General features: G+C 40.7%; 1 protein-coding gene across 2 annotated transcripts in view; it reads left to right on the top strand.

The window, feature by feature from the left end:
• The window catches only part of LGR5 (leucine rich repeat containing G protein-coupled receptor 5), a 161,908-nt gene that overhangs the window by 131,851 nt on the left and 9,375 nt on the right, over positions 1–20,682 (top strand). The window contains exons 8-15 of one of the 2 annotated variants that reach the window (XM_044277145.1): positions 1,958–2,029; positions 6,095–6,166; positions 7,565–7,633; positions 7,721–7,792; positions 11,547–11,612; positions 11,818–11,889; positions 12,379–12,450; positions 15,289–15,414. In XM_044277145.1, the coding sequence (XP_044133080.1) occupies positions 1,958–2,029; positions 6,095–6,166; positions 7,565–7,633; positions 7,721–7,792; positions 11,547–11,612; positions 11,818–11,889; positions 12,379–12,450; positions 15,289–15,414 (621 nt within the window). The remainder of the gene's footprint in view (positions 1–1,957; positions 2,030–6,094; positions 6,167–7,564; positions 7,634–7,720; positions 7,793–11,546; positions 11,613–11,817; positions 11,890–12,378; positions 12,451–15,288; positions 15,415–20,682) is intronic. The other variant, XM_044277146.1, reaches the window with a different exon arrangement.

Below are 20,682 nucleotides of genomic sequence, written 5' to 3'. Positions count from 1 at the left end.
ATTCTTAATTGTAAGTCTTCTGAGAGCTCTTTTGTGCGAGGTATCATTCACATCAGGCAATGCTTTTTGTGAAAAGCAAACCCAGAACTGGTGTGTGTTTTTTATAGGGCAGGGCAGATGTAACCAACCCCTCCAATCTCATCTCATTGACTGGACTCTTGGCTGACGCCTCACTCCAATTAGCTCTTGGAGATGTCATTAGTCTAGGGGTTAACATACTTTTTCCACCTGCACTGTGAATATATTTACATGGTGTGTTCAATAAAAACATTGTAACATTTAATTCTTTGTGTGTTATTAGTTTAAGCAGACTGTGATTGTTTATTGTTGTGACTTAGATAAAGATCAGATCACATTTTATGACCAATTTGTGCAGAAATCCATATAATTCCAAAGGGTTCACATACTTTTTCTTGCAACTGTATATTTGATCAGTTATCACAACGAAAACCGAGATTCCCAACTCAAATTAAAGAAGTTTTCCACTTTTAACAATCTCTTTTTTATCAGCAAGAAATAGAGAGACAATACTCACAAATCATTATCAGAATGAATCCAGTGGTTTAATCACCCAATGATCCTCATGGCTTGAGAATGAGTCCATAGGAGAACCAAAATGTTGCTGTTCATTGGGTGATTAAACCACCAGATTTATTCTGAATATAATTTGGAGATCTGACTCTTTTTTCAGTGTTTTACTATAAAAGGCTTTGGTCATGCCTTCAAGGCTTGCACCCTTCCATCTGGAGGCTGTTGGCTGTGCTGCTCCACAACCACATTGTTTCTTTTTACCAGCAAATGTTCAGTACAGCAGCAGTACCATCACAGTTCTCAGTAAGTTCAATGTGCTGTCTGTCTAATGGTTTAAAGACCAAGCAGTACAAAGTCTATCCACATTAGACACCCAGGTGCAGTAAATGAGTTAAAGAAGTGTCCAACCCCTCCAAAGTCAATAAACTAAATCCAGATGCAACTCAGCCAGTAGCAATCCTCTTCCTTTTGATCCAGCAGCAAAGTTGACAATTCACACCAATCGATTCCAGTCAGTCCCAGTAGAGCTGTCATGAAGGTGTGGTGTATAAAGGTGTTGTCTCACTTCAGCAAGTGGCATTTATCATGTAGCAAAGTTAATAAAGGGCACTTAAGGGCCCTTCACCCAGGCCGAGAATCTAAAAGATAATCGTTAACGAGGGGGTGTCGTCTACCGCCGATTACTGGATAAATGAGCGAAACACTCGTTTTTTAATCCGATAAATTCATAATCCGATTGCGCGTACACAACAGTTAGCATGCTGTGTGTCCATATTGCCGCCTTTGCTGGCTTGATTCATTTTCCATTGCATTATACACTTCTTGTTTCCATAGTTATGACCACCCTGCAATCCTGCAGCTGTGGCCGCGCTTGCACACTACAGGTAAAAGCACCAGAGTGCACATACATAGGCAGGTACTTTTTCCTATAGTGTGCAAGCATGCCCACTGCTGCTAGATTGAAGGCTGAAGTGAGACAACTCCTTTAATACTTGGATTGGTTGGTGTGAATTGTCAACTAGGTGGATTACAAGGAATAGGTTGTTTCTGGACTAACAGTTTTTGTAGAGCACAGACATGCTAGGTCCTCCAGATCAAGAGACTCTCTTTGTAAGTCAGTCTCCTCTGTGGCTAGTTAATGATGTTCCTAAATAGGAGAAAACCCCATTCAGTTGTCATAAATGTTTTAAATCAGACAACTCTTTAAGTAAGAGAAATAGGAGCAGAGCTCCTCTATGAAAAAATGATAGATACCTGAAAGCCTTGTTTAGCATGCAGAAAAAATTTCTATGCTAGTGCGGAAATGTTTATTTGCTATGCAAAGTTAGATTGGATTTGTGGGAAGAAGGTAAAAATGTATACATAATCCTTCCCGAATTGATGGTCTAGCCTTTTCTAATATCATTCTTCACATTTCATCTTTTAGGGGATTCCATAGCAACAATATCAGGGCTATTCCTGAGCATGCATTTATTGGGAACCCTTCACTTATTACAATGTAAGTTAATAATGCATATGATGTGTCTTAGATCGGTATACTGGATATATTAAGTGACCCCCACTAATCTAATAGTTATCCCCTATCCTGTGAATAGGGGATAATTTGATATAACCAGAATTCCCCATTCAGGTTGTGATTTTTCTAATATGTCCTCAATACCAGAACATGGTCTTGGGGACTGAATAATTCTGTGTAGTAACATTTTGAAAAATATGGTGTAACAATGGAAACTAAAGGTATATATAATATAGTAATCTGTTTACATAATATAGAAACTTTTAAGGTATGCCACACAATATTTGAAAGAGGTTTCCTAGGAGTACAATATTAATGACCTATTCTCCGGAGAGGTCTGACTCCTGGCCCCCTCACTGATCAGAAGTTTAAAAAGACTGTCAGACTCTGTAAGCACTACAGCCTCCTCACATCTTACCACGCACAGCATTGTAATCGTATAGCAACTGTGCTTTGTATTGCAGCCCAGGCCCATGCACTTGAATGGCCGTGTGACCAATGAACGTGATGTTACTGGCCTAGAAAGTGGCCCCAGCACTTAATGAAGTGCAGTGGCCTCTTCAAACAGCTGATTGGCGGGGGTCCTACCACCACCAATATGATATTGAAAACCTATCCTGATAGATAATCAATATTGTACTCCCAGAAAAACTTTCAAACTGATCCTGATTAATAAGAATAGAGATAACACTGAGAACAATAAATATTAATGGGTCTCAGGAATGTATGAATAGTAAAATACCAAATACGCTCAAATATCAGTATCCATCCAAGTTCTAGTGTCAGTTCAAAATCACCTTGGGAAATCTTTGAAGTCATTAATGTATATATTAGGGCTGAAACGATTACTTCATTGAATCGAGTAATTCTACACCCAAAAATCATTGATGCATATTTTTTGCATCAAGGATTCGTTTGTGTCATGTGACCACAGGGCGGGAGTAAAGCGCTTGCTATAACTTACCGCTCCGTGGTCACCCGCCGGCCTGTACCGCGCTGCACTGGATCCTGACACATCGTCAGGTCATAGTGCACGTAAGCGCCCGCTAGGACACGATGCTGTGTGACTTCAGGATCCAGTGCACTGGGGGACATGGAGGGGCTGATCCGATGGCACGAGGGGGCATAGAGGGGCTGATCCAATGGCACTAGGGGACATGGAGGGGCTGACTGATAGCACTGGGGGACATGGAGGGGCTGATCTGATGGCACTGGGAGACATGGAGGAGCTGATCCGATGGCACTGGGGGACATGGAGGAGCTGATCCGATGGCACTGGGGGACATGGAGGGGCTGACTGATGGCACTGGGGGACATGGAGGGGCTGATCTGATGGCACTGGGGGACATGGAGGGGCTGATCCGATGGCACTGGGGGACATGGAGGGGCTGATCCAATGGCACTGGGGGACATGGAGGGGCTGAATCGATGGCACTGGGGGACATGGAGAGGTTGATCTGATGGCACTGGGCAACATGGAGGGGCTGATCCGATGGCACTGGGGGACATTGAGGGGCTGATCTGATGGCACTTGGGGACATGGAGGGGCTGATCTGATGGCACTGGGGGGGTGAGGGACATGGAGGGGCTGATCTGATGGCACTGGGGGACATGGAGGGGCTGATCTGATGGCACTGGGGGACATGGAGGGGCTGATCTGATGGCACTGGGGGACATGGAGGGGCTGATCTGATGGCACTGGGGGACATGGAGGGGCTGATCTGATAGCACTCGGGGACATGGAGGGGCTGATCTTATGGCACTAGGGGAGTGGGGTACATGGAAAAGGCTGTTCTGATGGCACTGGGGGACATGGAGGGGCTGATCTGATGGCACTGGGGGACATGGAGGGGCTGATCTGATGGCACTGGGGGACATGGAGGGGCTGATCTGATGGCACTGGGGGACATGGAGGGGCTGATCTGATGGCACTTGGGGACATGGAGGGGCTGATATAAAGGCACTGGGGGACATGGAGCGGCTGATCTGATGGTGGTGGGGGACATGGAGGGGCTGATCTGATGTCACTGGAGGACATGGAGGGGCTGAACTGATGGTACTGGGGGACATGGAGGGGCTGATCTGATGGTACTGGGGGACATGGAGGGGCTGATCTGATGTCACTGGAGGACATGGAGGGGCTGATCTGAGGTGACTGGGGGACATGGAGGGGCTGATCCGATGGCACTGGGGGACATGGAGAGGTTGATCTGATGGCACTGGGGGAGTGGGGGACATGAAGGGGCTGATCTTATGGCACTGGGGTGGGGGGGGAGCTGATGGCACTGGGGGATAGTAGATCTGATGGCACTGGGGGAACTGATGCACTTGGGCTGATCGCACGGGGGGAACGAAGGGTGTTGCCGACTGATGGCAGGGGGTCTGAGTTTTTATAAAGGAAAACACTCTATTAATTTATTTTTTCTTATTAAATTACTCGATCAATCGTAAAAAATAATCAATAAAATACTTGATTACTAAAATAATCGTTTACTGCAGCCCTAGTATATAACATTTCATTACTGGGATTATCAGTGTACAATTTATGGCTGCAAATCTGCTTGACCCCAAATGAATCTTAGTATAGGACCACCAGCCACATCTAAAGGATGCATTGGAACATGTAGAACATGAAATCATTTAAATAGCTGTCATTTCCATATGGGGCCAAAAAAGAATGTGATTAATGTAAAGCAAGATAGGAAATAAAATTGACATATTCCAGCTCAACATAATCACATTAGATACAGGCTTTGTGCTACACACGGATTGAACCGAGATGATTGTTTCAGAACGTAAGGGCCATTTAAAGTAAAAACAAAATTCACCACAGTGTGGCTGTATAATCCTATAACCAAAACCACACTCCACACTGGAATGATTAGGCAATTGAGCAAGACATAAAACAGCTCACAATGCTGGTAAATCAAAGAGGACAATTGTAATTCAGATGTTGAGCAGCACACATTGTTGAAAAGCACAACCCCAAGGTTCAGAACACCCAAATTATAAAAGTTAAAGGGAATGTGTCTTTAGAAAATGACATTGTTTAAATCAGGTTTTATGTTCAACATATTTTTTTAAAAATGTTGATGTTATTTTTAATTTTCCATGTCAACAACTATATTTAAACAAAAAAACATAAAATGCTGCAGTTTTCGCACTGGCCACTAAGCCTACGTCTTGGTCTGTACAGATCACTTTACTGCAGTTACCTGCTTATCTGTTATTCCAATCCTGCTTGTAAAGATATAACCTCTGTGTAAAGATAAGGCACAATCCACCATTCACAGTTGGTGATTCTCAAAGCTTATCTATTCTTTCCTTGTACAATGACCTCTGTACAGGTCACAGAGCATGTCTAGAAAACTCTCCTATAGAAGTCAATGAGCCCCCCTCCTGTCCATTATGTCTATTGCCCATGTGGCTGCCATAAAGGAACTTTTTAATGCTTTCTAATTGCTGTTAGGAACACCTCAGGCAAGATGGCCGGCCCATAATGAAGTTCAGGAAAGAGAATAAAAAATCTGTAATCAGAAAATAAAAACGGATTCGAAAAAAAAAAAAAAGGAGATGTGTTGGAATCTGTTTTTTAACAGGCAAAAAGTTTTTGGGTGACACATTTCCTTTAACCCTTTGAGTAACACAAAAGAAAGTGAAAATTGCTATTGGCCATTTATTGTTTATCACTGTCTAATTAAAGTAGTGGGCATCACTTATATTGTTTGTACCATATTGTATATACCACAGGTATATTATGTTTTACTGCATTACAATTTACTGTTGCATTCAGACTGATCATACATATTGCTGTTTGATCCTTATGTGATTCTTTTGCAAAAGTATTGGTATATATTAAAACACATGCAGAGATATGGAAAAAGATACACTGCTTAGAAGACGTTTCTGGCTATTCATCCACAGCTTTCTAAAGAGAATAGGAATTGTACTTTCCTAAAGATTGGTACAGCATTGTATGGCATTTTCACAGCCTCTGTTGTAAATGTTGAGTATGTCTGTGTTGATTTTCATTCTGCTTTTTTGCAGCCACTTCTATGACAACCCTATTCAGCATGTTGGAAGATCTGCATTTCAGCACTTGCCAGAGCTCCGGACTCTGTGAGTTGTTAGCATGTTAAATAAATACTTCTGAGTATCTGACACTCAAATCTGTCATGGACAAAAAGTTTATCATCGAGGCCTTTCCACATCATCAGGGTGACTTTGTGTCTAGAGAACTATGGAATAATGGTTTGTTCTCAAAGCATTTTGTTGTAAATGTCAAACTCACTCATTCACTTTCGTAGGAGATTGTACCAGAAACACAAGTCTGTTGTATGTCTGAACTCGTAGACTTTTCCACAATGCATGACAGAAGGCAAGAACACCCATGTTCTCCACTTGTGGAACACTTTCTGGAAGCTTAACAAATGTAATAAAAAAGATTCAGCATTTTAAAGCTAAACTGGATTTGGGGAGTACTATCTCTTCTTGGGAAGAGAGCACCTTAATTGGTGTGAGGAGACTTATAGGCCATACATGCTCCTCTGGAATTCTGGGAAGAAAGATATGCAAATGAGCTCTTAACAAGCTCTGCCTCTAATGCCAGCAGATGTAAGGCAGCTATCCTATAAGTCAATGTTTGACCCTTTAAATAGGCCTTGAGACATCACTCGGATATTAAATAAGCCAGCATCTCATCTGCAGACAGCTGATGCAGCAAACTTTAAATTGATGTTTGCACAACACAATGTCAGGTTAATGCTTTAAGTCTCAAGTTAAAGGGTTTCCCATCTAGGACATTTATTGTATTTTGATAGGATATACCATAAATTTCCTGTTTCTATCTGAAGAACGGAGCCCCCACCATGAATTGGGAGCACACAATGCATGTGCGGCTTTTTGGCTTTCTCCATTCACAGCAATGGGTCCTCTGAAAATAAGTGAGCACTGGCTTGGCTATTTTCAGAAGTCCCATAGTAGTAAACAGAGAATATGGCGCATATGTGCAGTGTACTCTCCTTCTGAAAATATTCCCATAGCAGCAAATAGAGAAAGTCACTCTCCATTCACGGAGTGAGCCCTGTTCTTGAGATGGGGAACCAAATAGAGAAGAGCACAATGGAAATTTCCATTGTCTCCTCTTTTAATGGTGTCATTTACAGTGCCTTTATTCTCTAAATAGAGGTGGCCATTGACATACAGTATCCCAACAGCACATCTCCTCTACCTATTGGCAAGACGCAAACCAAATTATTCTGTACTGGGAATGGTATATATATGAAATTATATAAGGAATATCATTTTTACATTGATAAAAATAAGTTTCATTAGGTACATTTTCCTATAGGATTATATGGGCTTGCCATGTGTACAGCCAACAGAAACCTCATCTTTTTGGACCTGCAGTAGGTTGTTGTTCCTTTGCAATTTTTTCTGTAATTTGCTCATATAGCATTGATCTTCAAAGTTTTTTTTTTTTTATCCATCTTCATCATATGTGTTATTTACTTATAGGATCCTTAATGGGGCTTCACAAATTACAGAATTTCCTGACCTCACTGGAACCACAAGCCTGGAAAGTCTGTAAGTCTCTATTGCTGGCCTCACTTGTACTTACAGTACTGTTAGGTAATATCAGTAACTGATTAGAATATAATGGTGTTTCCACAGAACCTTAACAGGGGCACAACTGGTCAGCCTCCCAAGTGTAATCTGTGATCAGCTGCCCAACCTTCAGATGCTGTAAGTAGCGCGGAAATTGGTATTATTTTATGGATATCATGTAATTCTCACACTTTGGCCTGTATTAGTAAATCAATCATTCACTGCAATCCTCCCCTTCTCAAGTAACTGTTGTTTTAGTCAGGGGGGGAAATGTGCCTGAAGCTAAGATGAAAAGTAATGTAAGAGCTTTCTGGTGATTATTAAAATATATGCAGTAACCAGCTATTAGAGGAGAATTATTTGCTACCAATAAAAACAATAAATCATATGAATCAAAGTCTGGTTTGCCAATGATATGACACTTGGTTTGATCTCAGTGCAGTTGACGCTGGGAGAGCAGTACACCTATGGGAGAGGGAGAATCAGATTTCAGGGCAGGTTATCTGTGTGCTTTAGGAAGGAATTTAACAGTTTTTAGTATTGGAATAGTTGCCCTACATTAAACCCTTAGCCCAGCTCTGTGCATGCAATGTCTTAGGAGAGGGAGGGAGATTGTTTTATGGAATTTGTCTGTGCTTGTTAAGATACGGTTCAAAGGTAGTGAATGGTCCAAGAAATATTGAGCTCAGCCATGAAAGAACACAGTTTGTTCTATCTTTCCAGCAATTAGAAGAGAAAAAAATGAGTAGTACAGGACAGAGAGCCTTGAACTGCTCATTTACTTGACTACATTGTGTGTGTGCAAAGCCCTTTGTGTATGAAAATCACCGACTGCTACAGTGTTCTCAGCACACCATAAAGCATCTCCTCTGTAGACCATGCCATCCTGAGGTCTGCTATTCACAACTGGCAATTAAAATTCACTCAAGACAAAGCTTCCCAGCTGCGGACGGCAGAGGAATCTGGACACCCCCCTGTCACCCAATATGTTCTCCCAGGCTTATGACATGAAACTTGGCTGCCACTGCAACCTGTCTCCATAGCTTAACTCCAGCCCTGGATGCTATCTGCCCAACATCAATATCTATGTGAGGATATAAACTTTGAGGAACAGTCAAAGCACTGTAGAATGTGGAACCTGGGTGTAGAAAGTATCTAAGCACAATCGATGCATATATCATTATGTACAAGTGACATTTGATAAGGATTAGACATGCATGACTTAGCTGCAGACTCCCAAAGTTCCGATTTATTTTGTCTTTAACCTACCCAGAAAGAAAAATGATAATTTATGACAGCAGCTTTTAGATCATTGTGCATACATGTGGTGTTCCTCCACTTGGCATTTGGTGTATTAGCACTGATTACAATTTATTGCTTTATTACCAGCGTGAGTGTTGTAAACTTTCCACAAATATGCCAGACACATTTGTGTTTTAAAGAGGAAAAATTATCTTTATAGACATGTTGTGGTTTTGGTCTGTAACGCCTGTATGTTTGCAATGAATAGAATTCAATTTCAGCATTCCAAAAAAACAAAAAAACTGCCTTGCAGAATTGGGATGTTCTAAAAGCCAAAAATGTGAAGTATTTACAAGAAGAAAATGATTAGGCACAGATTTATACTATATTTATTACATTCATTATTATACTCTCTCTGTTATTAGTGTGGAGACACAGTATTACACGATGGATGGAAGTTTGTTTTGTGCTAGTTTATTTCCATAAACACTTGGGTACATTTGTGCACAAATATGTGTCTGGATAAATGTGCATCAAGAGTTCCTCATACAGCATCCAGATGTCAAGTTTTACATTAATAGCTCCAAGTGCTGTACTTTTCTGTAGCTAGATAAAAGGAAAAAACCCTGGACATATAAATAGTAATTTTTAGCTCTATATAAATAAAAATGTGTATTATCGTGGCTATGACCAATGGTATATTAAAGAGGAACCTACTGTTTGGGCCCCGACTAAGGTTGGCTTTAGGCCATTTACCGTGTATACAGGGATCCCCTTCACCAAAGGCATTACAATATGAAATACACCTAGGTTCACATCTGCAGTAACTCTGATAGTCTGTTCCGGCAGAGGAGCAGACTGCCAGACCACTGCAACCATACTGGATCACCCTCACTATAATGGGTTCCATCAGGTTTCTGGCATGATTGCTGGCTTTCTGGTGGAAAAATACTGCTGCATACAACATAATTTTTTCCAGCAGAGAGCTGGCAATTTTGCCGGAAACCCTATGGATCCCACTATAGTCAATAGTGATGTGGTGAGCTACGATGGTGTTGTAGCCCTCCAGATGCCTATTCTGTATATACAGTATATAGTAATACCCTACACCAGGGATCAGCAACCTTCTACACTCCAGCTGTTCTTAAACTACAACTCTCAGATTCACCCTTTCACTTCTATGGGAGTTACAAGAACAGCCAAGTAAGTATGCATGATGGAAATTGTAGTTGTAGTTTCACAGCATCTAGAGTTCCAGAGTTTGCTGAGCCCTGCTCTATACCTCCTGTAGTCTGCTTCTCTGCTGGAACAGGCTAATGGATTTACAGAACAGCCTAAGTGAGGGAGAGTAGGCAATATCTATTAAAATCTGAAGGAATCATACTAACAGGTATACATGGGTAATGAGAGACACTACAATGCCACACAAGTCGGGCTAGGCCACATCAAGTTTTGTTTTGGCAATTTGTCACTACAGTGAAACTGGTCCGCCTTGCTGTCTAATAGCAAGGGCATGTGAACAGAATAGATAATCCATGAACTTCTATGGTACAAAAATAGGGGATGTCTACTTCTCCATCTTGCACACTAATTTAGGATACTGAGATATTGTCTAGTTAAGACCAGCACTAATTTAGGTCAGGAGTCGGGACACTAAACTGTAATCATGTTGGTGTGGACCTTTTCTTCTACAAGGGATGTAGGAGGTGGTGTCCCCATAGCTGTGGCAACGTGTAGCGTGGAATCAGTAGTGGATAAGAGGGCTCAGTATTGATTTGCTTTGATACCCCCTATTTTCCATCTACAATCCTGGCTATATCCTTTGTAGGTGAATCTGTTGGCAATTTTATTCATCTGTCACTGTGATCTTGAGTCCTGGCTTATAAAGTTTAGTGGAAGATTGAACGCTGAATATATTTCCAGATGGATATTTACCTAATGAATTTGAGCTTTGAAAGTTTACAGCAGCCACAGATCTTTGCGCTCATGGTGAATTGGCAGGGTTTGCAAATGTTGACTGTGCATGATAGACATATTAGTGAAATAATGGTACTAGAGATATATTCAGCAATGAGGATATTGTATCTAGTATTAGCCAATATAAAACAATAAAATACTAAATCCCAAGTTGAGCTCATCCAATGAAGTAAGAAGTATAACTCCAACAATGTGATCACCAAACATGTCCACTATAAAGCAGTCCAGATGTGTCTGACATGCGTTCAATTTTATCTGGCTCTTGTCCAGTCCTCCATAACCATGATTAATAGGAAATACTGATATTTATTTACGTGCTGTAGTAAATTTCTATCATGCAAGGTAGCATTAGAGCACTTAAGAGGTAATTTAATTTGCTTTGAAGCTGCGGAACAAGCTCTTATTCATGCAGGAGCTTCGTCTCATCTGTATGTAATTTGATTGCCTTTCTTAGAGGTGCCTGTATTGGATTTCAGTCGTAACTTCTCTGTCGTGCTTCCCAGGCCTACATGGCTGGATACAAAGATTTAAATATGTTTAATTGACCTGACGGATTAGTTCATATTTATTTTATTCCTTACTTTAGTAGCCAGTGCCCTCCCCATCTCTCCTGGAGATAATCAAATAGGTAGCATCACTCTGGAGCTAAAACACATAATTTCTTATTTTACAGAGATTTGTCATATAACCTTATCAAGGATTTGCCCAGCTTCTCCGGGTGTCAACGACTTCAGAAGATGTGAGTATTTATTACAAGCACAGGTGTTTTACAGTTAATTCTTTCACTGCTACTTAAGCCTTCCAAGCCCTATCACTTTAGTCATGAAATGCTTAATACCATTAGCCCCATCATGTTTGGGTTACAGGGGATATGATTGTGCAGAAGGGTTTGTTATGAAATTTCACGCTTCAACTCTGCGCTTATAATTTGTCTGTCATTATAGAGATTTGCGTCATAATGAAATCTATGAAATTAGATCCAACACCTTTCAGCAGCTGACTGTCCTGAGATCATTGTAAGTGCTCTTCAAATCTTTTACTTGTTTGATCCTATTTTATGTAAGGCTTTTAAGTACTTTAATTAAATATACCATCAAGCTAGCAATATATTAAAAAGGACACAATACTCTTAAAAACCTGTTAATCTCGTGTGGCAATTTAGTGGGTATATACCCTTTATTTTACTGTTAATATTAGGCTACAATCTTCATTATTATACATATAGCATATCTGTTTGCAATATACGTTTTTTTGTGCTGTGTTTTAATTCTATAGGACTAAACATAGACTTTTCCTATAGGACAGCTTCAATAGCAACTATGTTTCAGATTTGTAAAAATTGGGTAATTTTTGGGTAAATGTGGTCTATGAACTGTCCACCATGTTTTCCAATCTATTACTTCTTTTTTAGGTTATATGACAATTGTCATAATAAAGGACAATGCTGTAAACACTGTTGAAATTTTCATATGCCTAGTCTTATTACCTCCTTTTGTTGTATACAGGGACTTGGCCTGGAACAAGATAATATATGTTCATCCTCACTCATTTTCATCTTTGCCTTCCCTTATCAAATTGTAAGTTGCATTTTAATTAGTTGTTGTTAAAGGGATTAGCCACTTTCTAGCTTCTGGTGACCACTGTGTATATCATATGACTATATGGCCCTGATTAATAGAGCCTTTGTTGATATTCTTTGCCGTTTGGTACATTTCATAAGCCATGCCCCCTTGTTAGGCAAATCAGATGTCCACTGATGGAGAGTAATGTGAAATCATCTCCATGTGATCTCTCCTGCATTCAAACACACTGCTCCTGCGCTAAACTCCCAACACTGCAAGTACAGATCACAGGTGAAGTCTGTTTGAATAGAGATGGAGGTACTTTTTGCCTGGTCATATAACCCTCCTTCAGCAGCCATTTTAAGGACAGGACCTCCATGTGGACAGCACAAAAGACTTGGCAAACAAGGGGGCCTACCTTATCAAATATAGATTGCACAGAATTTCAACAAAGGATATAATAATAAGTTGCATATAATCATCTTACAAACACATTGGTCAACAGTTACCAGAAAGTGGCCAACCCCTTGGTATCATTGTGTGTTCCTTATGCACAGTTCCCAATTAAAGGTTGATCTCACACTTATAAGAGGTGTTTTTTAAAACATAATTTAAGAGGGGAAAAAGTTACTAAATATTAATATTTTACAGAAATGATCTAAACTATAAACAGTTATTAACAACTGTCAGTGATGTCATGCCCTATGATGTCATTTACACTCTTTCCCACCATTTTCTAGCTTAAAATGTGTAAGAAAATTCTGAGTTGTTGTGTTGGGTACTCACCCTGGAAAGGTGTATAGATGTCCCTGTATGTGATATCACCATTGATTATCCCAAAATCCCAAACATCTTGTTTTGGAAGCACTATATCACTGCTTATTATAGTATTCACACCACAGTGTTCAAACTATAAAAGAGATGCCATACTTATATTAGGGTGGTGACTCACAAGTATCACAGGCAGAAGGGGTGGCTGCTTTGTATTACAGATGCCCACAAATAAGGCTTCTATGAGGTGCTAGTCACAAGGTCACATGTTTTGCACCATAGCCGTCTTGGTCCGAATGCTATTAGATTAGGTGGAATTAACTTTAAATCATGTTATTAAAGATATTCTATACTTACTGGTCCAAGGCATGTTCAAATACCTATTTACAACAAATGAGTATCTGCTAACAATTGCTATTTCATACTGCCCTCTTACCAGGAAGTATAGACTATCTTTTTCACTGATATGAAGACAATCAGAAGTTGGCATAGAGACATCTTAAAGTTACCTCCTGTAATTAGGAAGAAGTGGGATATTGGAATTAACTGCAATTTTTATGTTCTGTTTATTAGACATTAACTTCATGCCCCTCTCTATTTTCATACATCACTTATGCTATACCCACAACCCTTTTTCACATTCAAACTTTGATTCCTAAAAAATGATATTCTTCAGTAGATGCAAAAGCTAGATGACATCTAATGCTGATGCTAAGCAGGGAAATGCGAGTCCTGGGATGTGACACTTTCTGTATTGTTTGCTGCATATGGCAAGCATCTATTATTGGTGAAGTAAAGCACTGTGTAAACTACTGCTAGTCTTCGCAGCTAGCACATGGTTTATAGCAGCTGATCATTGGGTATATAGCCCTGCTCAATACCAGTTACCAGTGGCATGTCAGCATACAGTATGTATGTATTCATAGCTGCAGTGTTTAATAGGTTATTCTGTTTATTACAAGTTGTAATCACATATAACAGTTGCAGCTCAGGAGCAGATACCTTGTACTGTATATGCTTGAAAAAGTTCAAAGTTTAAGTTAAAAACTGATCTGTACTTGTGTCTGTTCTTGTGATCTGTACTCCCTGCCTATGCAATGTCATACATAATTTGTCACTTTTGTTTTTTACATAAGCTTCTTCCGTGCTCACCTATCAGATTGTAATCTAGAACTGTATGCTCTGTTGGGATTTTCACTAGGATGTGTGTTGACAGTAAAGCAATAGCATAAAAAGGTCAAAAAGTTGAATGAATGTGATACAGCCATATCAGTAATGGAAACAATATTTTGCTTTTATCTATTCCACTCTAAAAGTATTTGTCTGGAAGTTCAGATCTGAAGTGTGTTGTGGGCATGTTGTCAAACCAAAAACGTACGACTATCAACCAGTTCTAAGGCTCTGTTTGGCGCCTCTGTCACAAAATCTGTTAAAAGTTGTGGAGAAGAAAGTCCTGCATGGAGGACTTTTTTCTCCGCTAAAAATCCATTCTTCCAAACGGAAACTAGATTGATGCCATCATAGTCAATGGGGTCTGTTCAGGTCCAGTTATGTGCCAAATCCAGAACTTAAGTTATTTTTGTTATTCTGCTCCTATAACACGGCAGAATAATGTAAGTAACTAATGCTGATGTGAAAGAGCCCTAAGCTGTAGTTCTGTCACCTTTGCCTTCAAGCATTTTTTTTGTTACTTCAGAGTGGGTAGCTAAAGGACAAGCAACATATTTCCCTTTTCCTATACCTTTAAGACTATTAGCATACTTATAACAACCTTATTATAGTCCAAGCAGAATCCTAGCCACAATTTAATAAGACAGCATATTTAGCAGTACATTTTTGCTACTTTTGCATTTTTCCTGTGATAGTATGAATATCAGCCATATTGTTTGTCACTTTTGCATTAGTAAATGAGTGAAAACGTAATTCATAAGTGACAAACAATATGGCCAAACTTTGGTTAAGTTCTCAGTTATAGCTATTTCTACTTTCTGGCAGAAAGGAAAATCTATGAGTTGGGTTGAACTTTGAGATGTGGGCATTTACATGAATTAGCTTTGATTTCCATGTTGTCTCTCTTCCTAGGGATCTGTCCTCCAACCATTTGACTTCATTTCCTGTTACTGGTCTACATGGTTTGACTCATCTAAAATTGACAGGAAATACGGCTCTGCAAGAACTGATTCCATCAGAACATTTCCCAAAGCTCAGGTGAGCAGGTCATTATAGTATTTGCTTAATCCTTTATATACAGTAAAGAGCCCTTTACAGGGGATGAGAATCGCACAGATTATCGCTAGCGATGATCGGGCGTTGTAAATCGGGTAATCCGATCACTTGTGTGCACGCAAAAATTATCGCTTACCCACAGCATATTGTGCCGTGTAGACACAATCTCCTGCCTCCAAACAATGGGTCCTTATGGGGAAGAGCGATGGCATTAGCGATCGCTCCTCCCCATGCTCTGGAGGAGATTTACGTGCAGTGGTTCCCTCCACTAGCGATCAGCAGATTGTCAGGAAGGAACACTTCCTTTCCGCGAATCTACAGTAATCATCCCGTGCAAAGGGACCTTAAGTCTATAAAGTTTTCATGTGGGGTGCTAAACCCTATGAGCATTCTATTTATTATGCTATTTGTTGAGTACAAATATTGTCAAGTGTAACCTATGTATACCTTGGGGGGAAATTTACCACAATTCGTGTGGCTGTTGCGGAAAGGATGTCATAAAACTGACAGCTAGAATCAGATTGATAGTTATGGACACTACCTTTAGTTTTTAACCGCACCATCCTGATTTGTTGCCATCAAATCAAATTAAACAACTTTCTCTCTGATTAGAAACATATTAGAGAGGAGGAGAAAAGGACTTGATCTTGTACTGCCAGACTAATTAAAGCTAAGGCTACATGATGACATGTGTTACTACGGTATTGATGGAAGCAGTTATGCTGTAGTATAGGCAACATGCAATGCTCCCACAGCAACCTGAATATGTTTGCCAGTTTTACCATGGGTCATTGATGCATTTTCACATTACAGGCATGTCGCTTCTCGCTTGTTTGCATATGGTTATAAATTAGTGCTATATTATATTAACATATAATGACTGTAGCCCTTGTAACCATCTAGAGCTAACTTTGTTCTGAGTTGTAAAGTTTAAATTAAAAAAAGCACTAAGGGGGTAATTTATTAAGGCCGGCTGTATAACTCCTGTATCGGGCAGTGGATCCGCCAAAGTGAAGAAGAAGCTCCGGCCTCTACATAACTTCGGCGCATTCAGCACCAGTCTAAATGTAAGCCAGCTGTCTTTCTCTCTTACATTTAGACCATTTTGGGCACCTGAAACAGGCGTAGAAAATGACTACACCAAATGAACAAAGGGACACACATATAAATTCATCGCAAATTTTATTAAGTAATTTACATTACAAAAAACATGAAAAAAATTTAATATTAGCAGCAGCAATACAGACTAGCTCTGCGAGTAGCAGCTCATTTGCCGGAAAAAGGATATGCCTGATCCTATGGCGGGGAAAACTCTGACAAGGAACCTAGATGCCGCATAAAGCAGGCAATATTGAAACAATCCCCACTAAGATGTAAAAAATCCCTGTTAGGTGTGTGAAACTACACTAATATGAGCAACTATGAGGGCCAAATACAAAGCACCTCTAAACAAAAAGCCCATAAGCAGTAATCGAGACAACATTAGTAGTAATAATAGGAGTGATAAAACAGCAGCATATTACCTAAGAAAATGAGAAGATGGGCCTGCAGATCTGTCCCCTTCCCCCCATACACCAAGCCCACTTTTTAGACCTGGCGTGAGCGGGCAAAAGTCGCAGATTGTGGCGCAATGAACCATTGCGCCACAATCTGTGCCACAAATATTCCTAATATAGGCTTATTTCTGGATAATAAATGCCCACTTAAATGTGCTATAAATTTATATAGATAATATACATTATATTAAAATGTTATTACACATTATATATTAACATGGACCAAAACTAGGACAGTTTATATCGGAGTGTTATGTCGGCGTTCTGGCCCACCAAAGGATTACCACCACATTCCCTACCCTCTCTCCGTTGCTCCTTTTTGCTGTTAGCTCAGACCTAATCTTCTCCAGCCAATGGTTGGCTACTTCCTTTGTTGGGGGAAAAGAGCTGAGCAATAGCTTCTGGTTCACTAGTGTCCTGCAAAGGTGTGCTCTTTCTACATTACTCTGCTCATGTACTGACTTTCGCCTGTTTCCCGGATTTGACCCTTTGCTGCCTGAGCTGACCTCTGCTTGATCTCTGTCTGTCTGACCCTCAGCTTCCCGACATTATTGGATTGCACAAACTCTGTCTGCCCTGACCTTGGTCTTTCCCTGACTACGGTACTACCTGATCCCTGGTGTCTCTTGACCCCATGGTTAAGCCGTCACATGAACAGAGATACTCCAAGAAGAAGCAATCTGGTGGTTCCCCTGCAGCGAAGTCCAGATCCCTATATAGGGTTGAAAGGGTGAAGGCCAGGGGGCCACTTAGATAAAGTCCTTAGGAGTAGCCCCAAACAAAACCTGTTCAAGTGACACAGTGGATCCATATTCACTTCATAACGACTAGTTTGGGAACATCTACTCCCAAGATCTGTCTATACTTTATTAACCATGTTACCTGAATGTCACCTTTTCTGTAAGCTTCCAGGTTCATTCTATATCCTGTCCTTTCTCATATTTTTCCTTGCACATGTCAGATACTCTATTAAGCTGTCATCAGGACATGACTACTATTGTGGTAAAAGCAGAGTTGTACTTGAGGAATACATTTTTTGTGTGCAATGGAGACACAATGTGCCTCAAACAAATAACTGTAAAGGCAAGTAATAGCACGCCTTTGTTTTAATGCATTTTCTATGTTTGTAATTTATCGTTCTTGTTAAGCGCTGAAAATTACGATGAATAGCAAAGAAAATATGTCTGCCACATTGTGTGCTGGAGCAGAGAGGTAGACAATAGTTAGCACGCTAGAACTTCCCATTAATCTCACTAGGGCTGAAGCTTGCGATCATCAACATTCTTCCACTTTGGTAAAACAAAGGCTAATGTGACTGTGAGCTCAAGTCCAATTACTCATCACAGGTACTTTTATTTACAAAAAAAACTAAGGGGAAACGCCAAGGAGTAAGGCTTCAATTATATTGACTATATCATTACCAGAACATCATGCCATGTTTTATAGCCTATGTCCTTTATGAAGTGCTGCCAGACTCGCTTCATGTTGCCTTAATGAACAGCTGGTGTTTACATACAGCTATTTCCTACCACCATATTGGATTCACATTTGACAGACTTCATCACATGAGGTTGTCCAGTGCACGGTACCAGTAATACCTTTAAAGGGGTTCTGAACATTTTTAGAAAAAAAAGGTTGTTCAACTATAAAATCTAAGCCAGGAGTTTTCATATGTTTCCATGCCTGAATTCAGAAATATGTATAGATCTGTTTGTATAAAACAATTAGGGACTCGATAGCTAACCCCTTACAACTATTATACAGTGTATTTGTATATTAGTCTAGACTATATAGATAGGCGAATCTGTGAAAATTAGCTTCTTCTGCACTTGGCAGATTGTCAGATGTTTTAATTATTGAGCAAACGTCTTGCGTTTTAATACAAAAACTTATTTTGTCCTCCATTGTCTTATATGGCTAAACACATCAACATAATGGGAGATTTGCCCCTCTGTGTTCTTGAGAAAAGTCTTAAGGCGCATTTACACTGTGACAATGAGCAGACAATTATAAGGAAATAAGTGTTCCCTCCTACCTGCTCGTCAGTGGAAGTTAATCGATCATCGCTCATCCACATACAAATTTATTGTTTCTGGGTATCAGAGTACTGCTTAGACAGCATGATCTGCTGCCCAGAAACGATGATTGAGATGTCCACACCAAAGATCATTTCACCCAAGGAACAAGCGTTTTGATTGTTCATCATGTGCCTTTAGAGTTAAAATCTCTTTAATGTGAATTCAGTTTTTCAGAATAAACTCTCTTCATTTCATCAGACTTAAGATGGCCAAAATAAGTGCAATAAAATGCTTATGGAATCCAGTCATTCGTCTTGACCAAGAGTGGGAAAGAATTGACCGTGTTGAGTTATTTTGGCTAATAATTGTATTTGCCAGGAAGAGAAGTGCCAACGGGATAAACACCTTTCAGAAGGATATCCCATGTTTCTTATTTGGCTCAAGAAATACTTTTTTTTTTTTTTAAAAGATATAGATAAGTATTACTTGTCTTCAAGCATGGGTGGGTTGGCCATAGAGTCTTACAGGGAAATTTCTCCAGTGGGCAAATGCCCATCGGATGGCCTGAGTCCTCCTCATGGCTGCCAGCCAGGTACATAACAATCTAATGCTAATGTATTGTCATGACCATGTTTATGGCCGTGACTCCTTGGGAGCCGCATACAGTTGCCCGCGGTTTGGGTTGTAGTGTCAACCGCAGCTGGAGGCATAATGTTGTTGGCCTCAGGTGCGGTTGCCGCGGACAACAGCTATGTGTGCGGTTCCCTTGGAGTTGTGTGCGCGTTTGTATGCACTTTTGTATGTCTGTGTGCACTCTGTTTATGTTTGGTGTGCACTGACATCTTTCCTGCACTGTGGTTGCCCGTGGCAACGTTTGGTTGTATAGTGTACATGTGGTGGCAGTGTCCCGGCCTTCGGGCTGACTCCCAGGACACGGTTGCCACCCATGTCGTTGCCTGCGGCAACAGCCACAGTGTGTTTGTTGTTTGGACACTTCCCCTTTAAGTTGTGTTTTCCCTTTCCTGTGGTGCTGGAAGGGTTAACTCTCTTCCCAGTGTGTGTGATGTCACTGGGTGTGTCTGACCGGTGGGTGTGGCCACTTAGGCCTATATAGCTTCTGTCTTTGGCATGGCTCAGGAGGTTGCTTCAGTCATGCTTTGCTGTAGCAGCCTCCTGTGATTTCTATCTCCTTGTAAGGGCCACCCTTCCGGTCATATGTTATTATTGTGTGATTTGTTGTTGATGTCCTGTGTCTTCGCTTTTTGTGCAGCTATGGATGTCCTGGTCCCTGTGTGTCTTCATGTGTGTGCTGTTTACCTTTGTTTGTGTGGACAGCGTTTGCACGGGTTCCAGTCAGCTAGCCGGAGACAGGTATGTGTGGAACTGTTAGGGTTCACCTGTCTTATCCGTAGTCCTGTTTATGTACCCCCATCTTCATGCTGCTTGGCCAGTGAGACTCCTGCTCCTCCGTTCCTAGGAGGAGTGGGTTGTCTTACCCTGCTCCTTAGCCCAGGGACCGGACGGAGGGTAAGTCAGGGCTCCGAGGTTCCTGCGCATGGGTCCTCCTACCATCAAGGTCGGCACATGCAGGTAGGAGACAGGGTCAGCGTTAGGGACGCAACAGGAGGTGACCTGCTCCCTAATTCTATGTTCCTGGCGAGTAGCGACTGGACATC

This window comes from Bufo gargarizans, chromosome 2 (assembly GCF_014858855.1).
Source record: "Bufo gargarizans isolate SCDJY-AF-19 chromosome 2, ASM1485885v1, whole genome shotgun sequence".
NCBI lineage: Eukaryota > Metazoa > Chordata > Amphibia > Anura > Bufonidae > Bufo > Bufo gargarizans.
The sequence above is the reverse complement of the archived record's forward strand: the minus strand, read 5'-3'. Positions and strand labels throughout refer to the sequence as shown.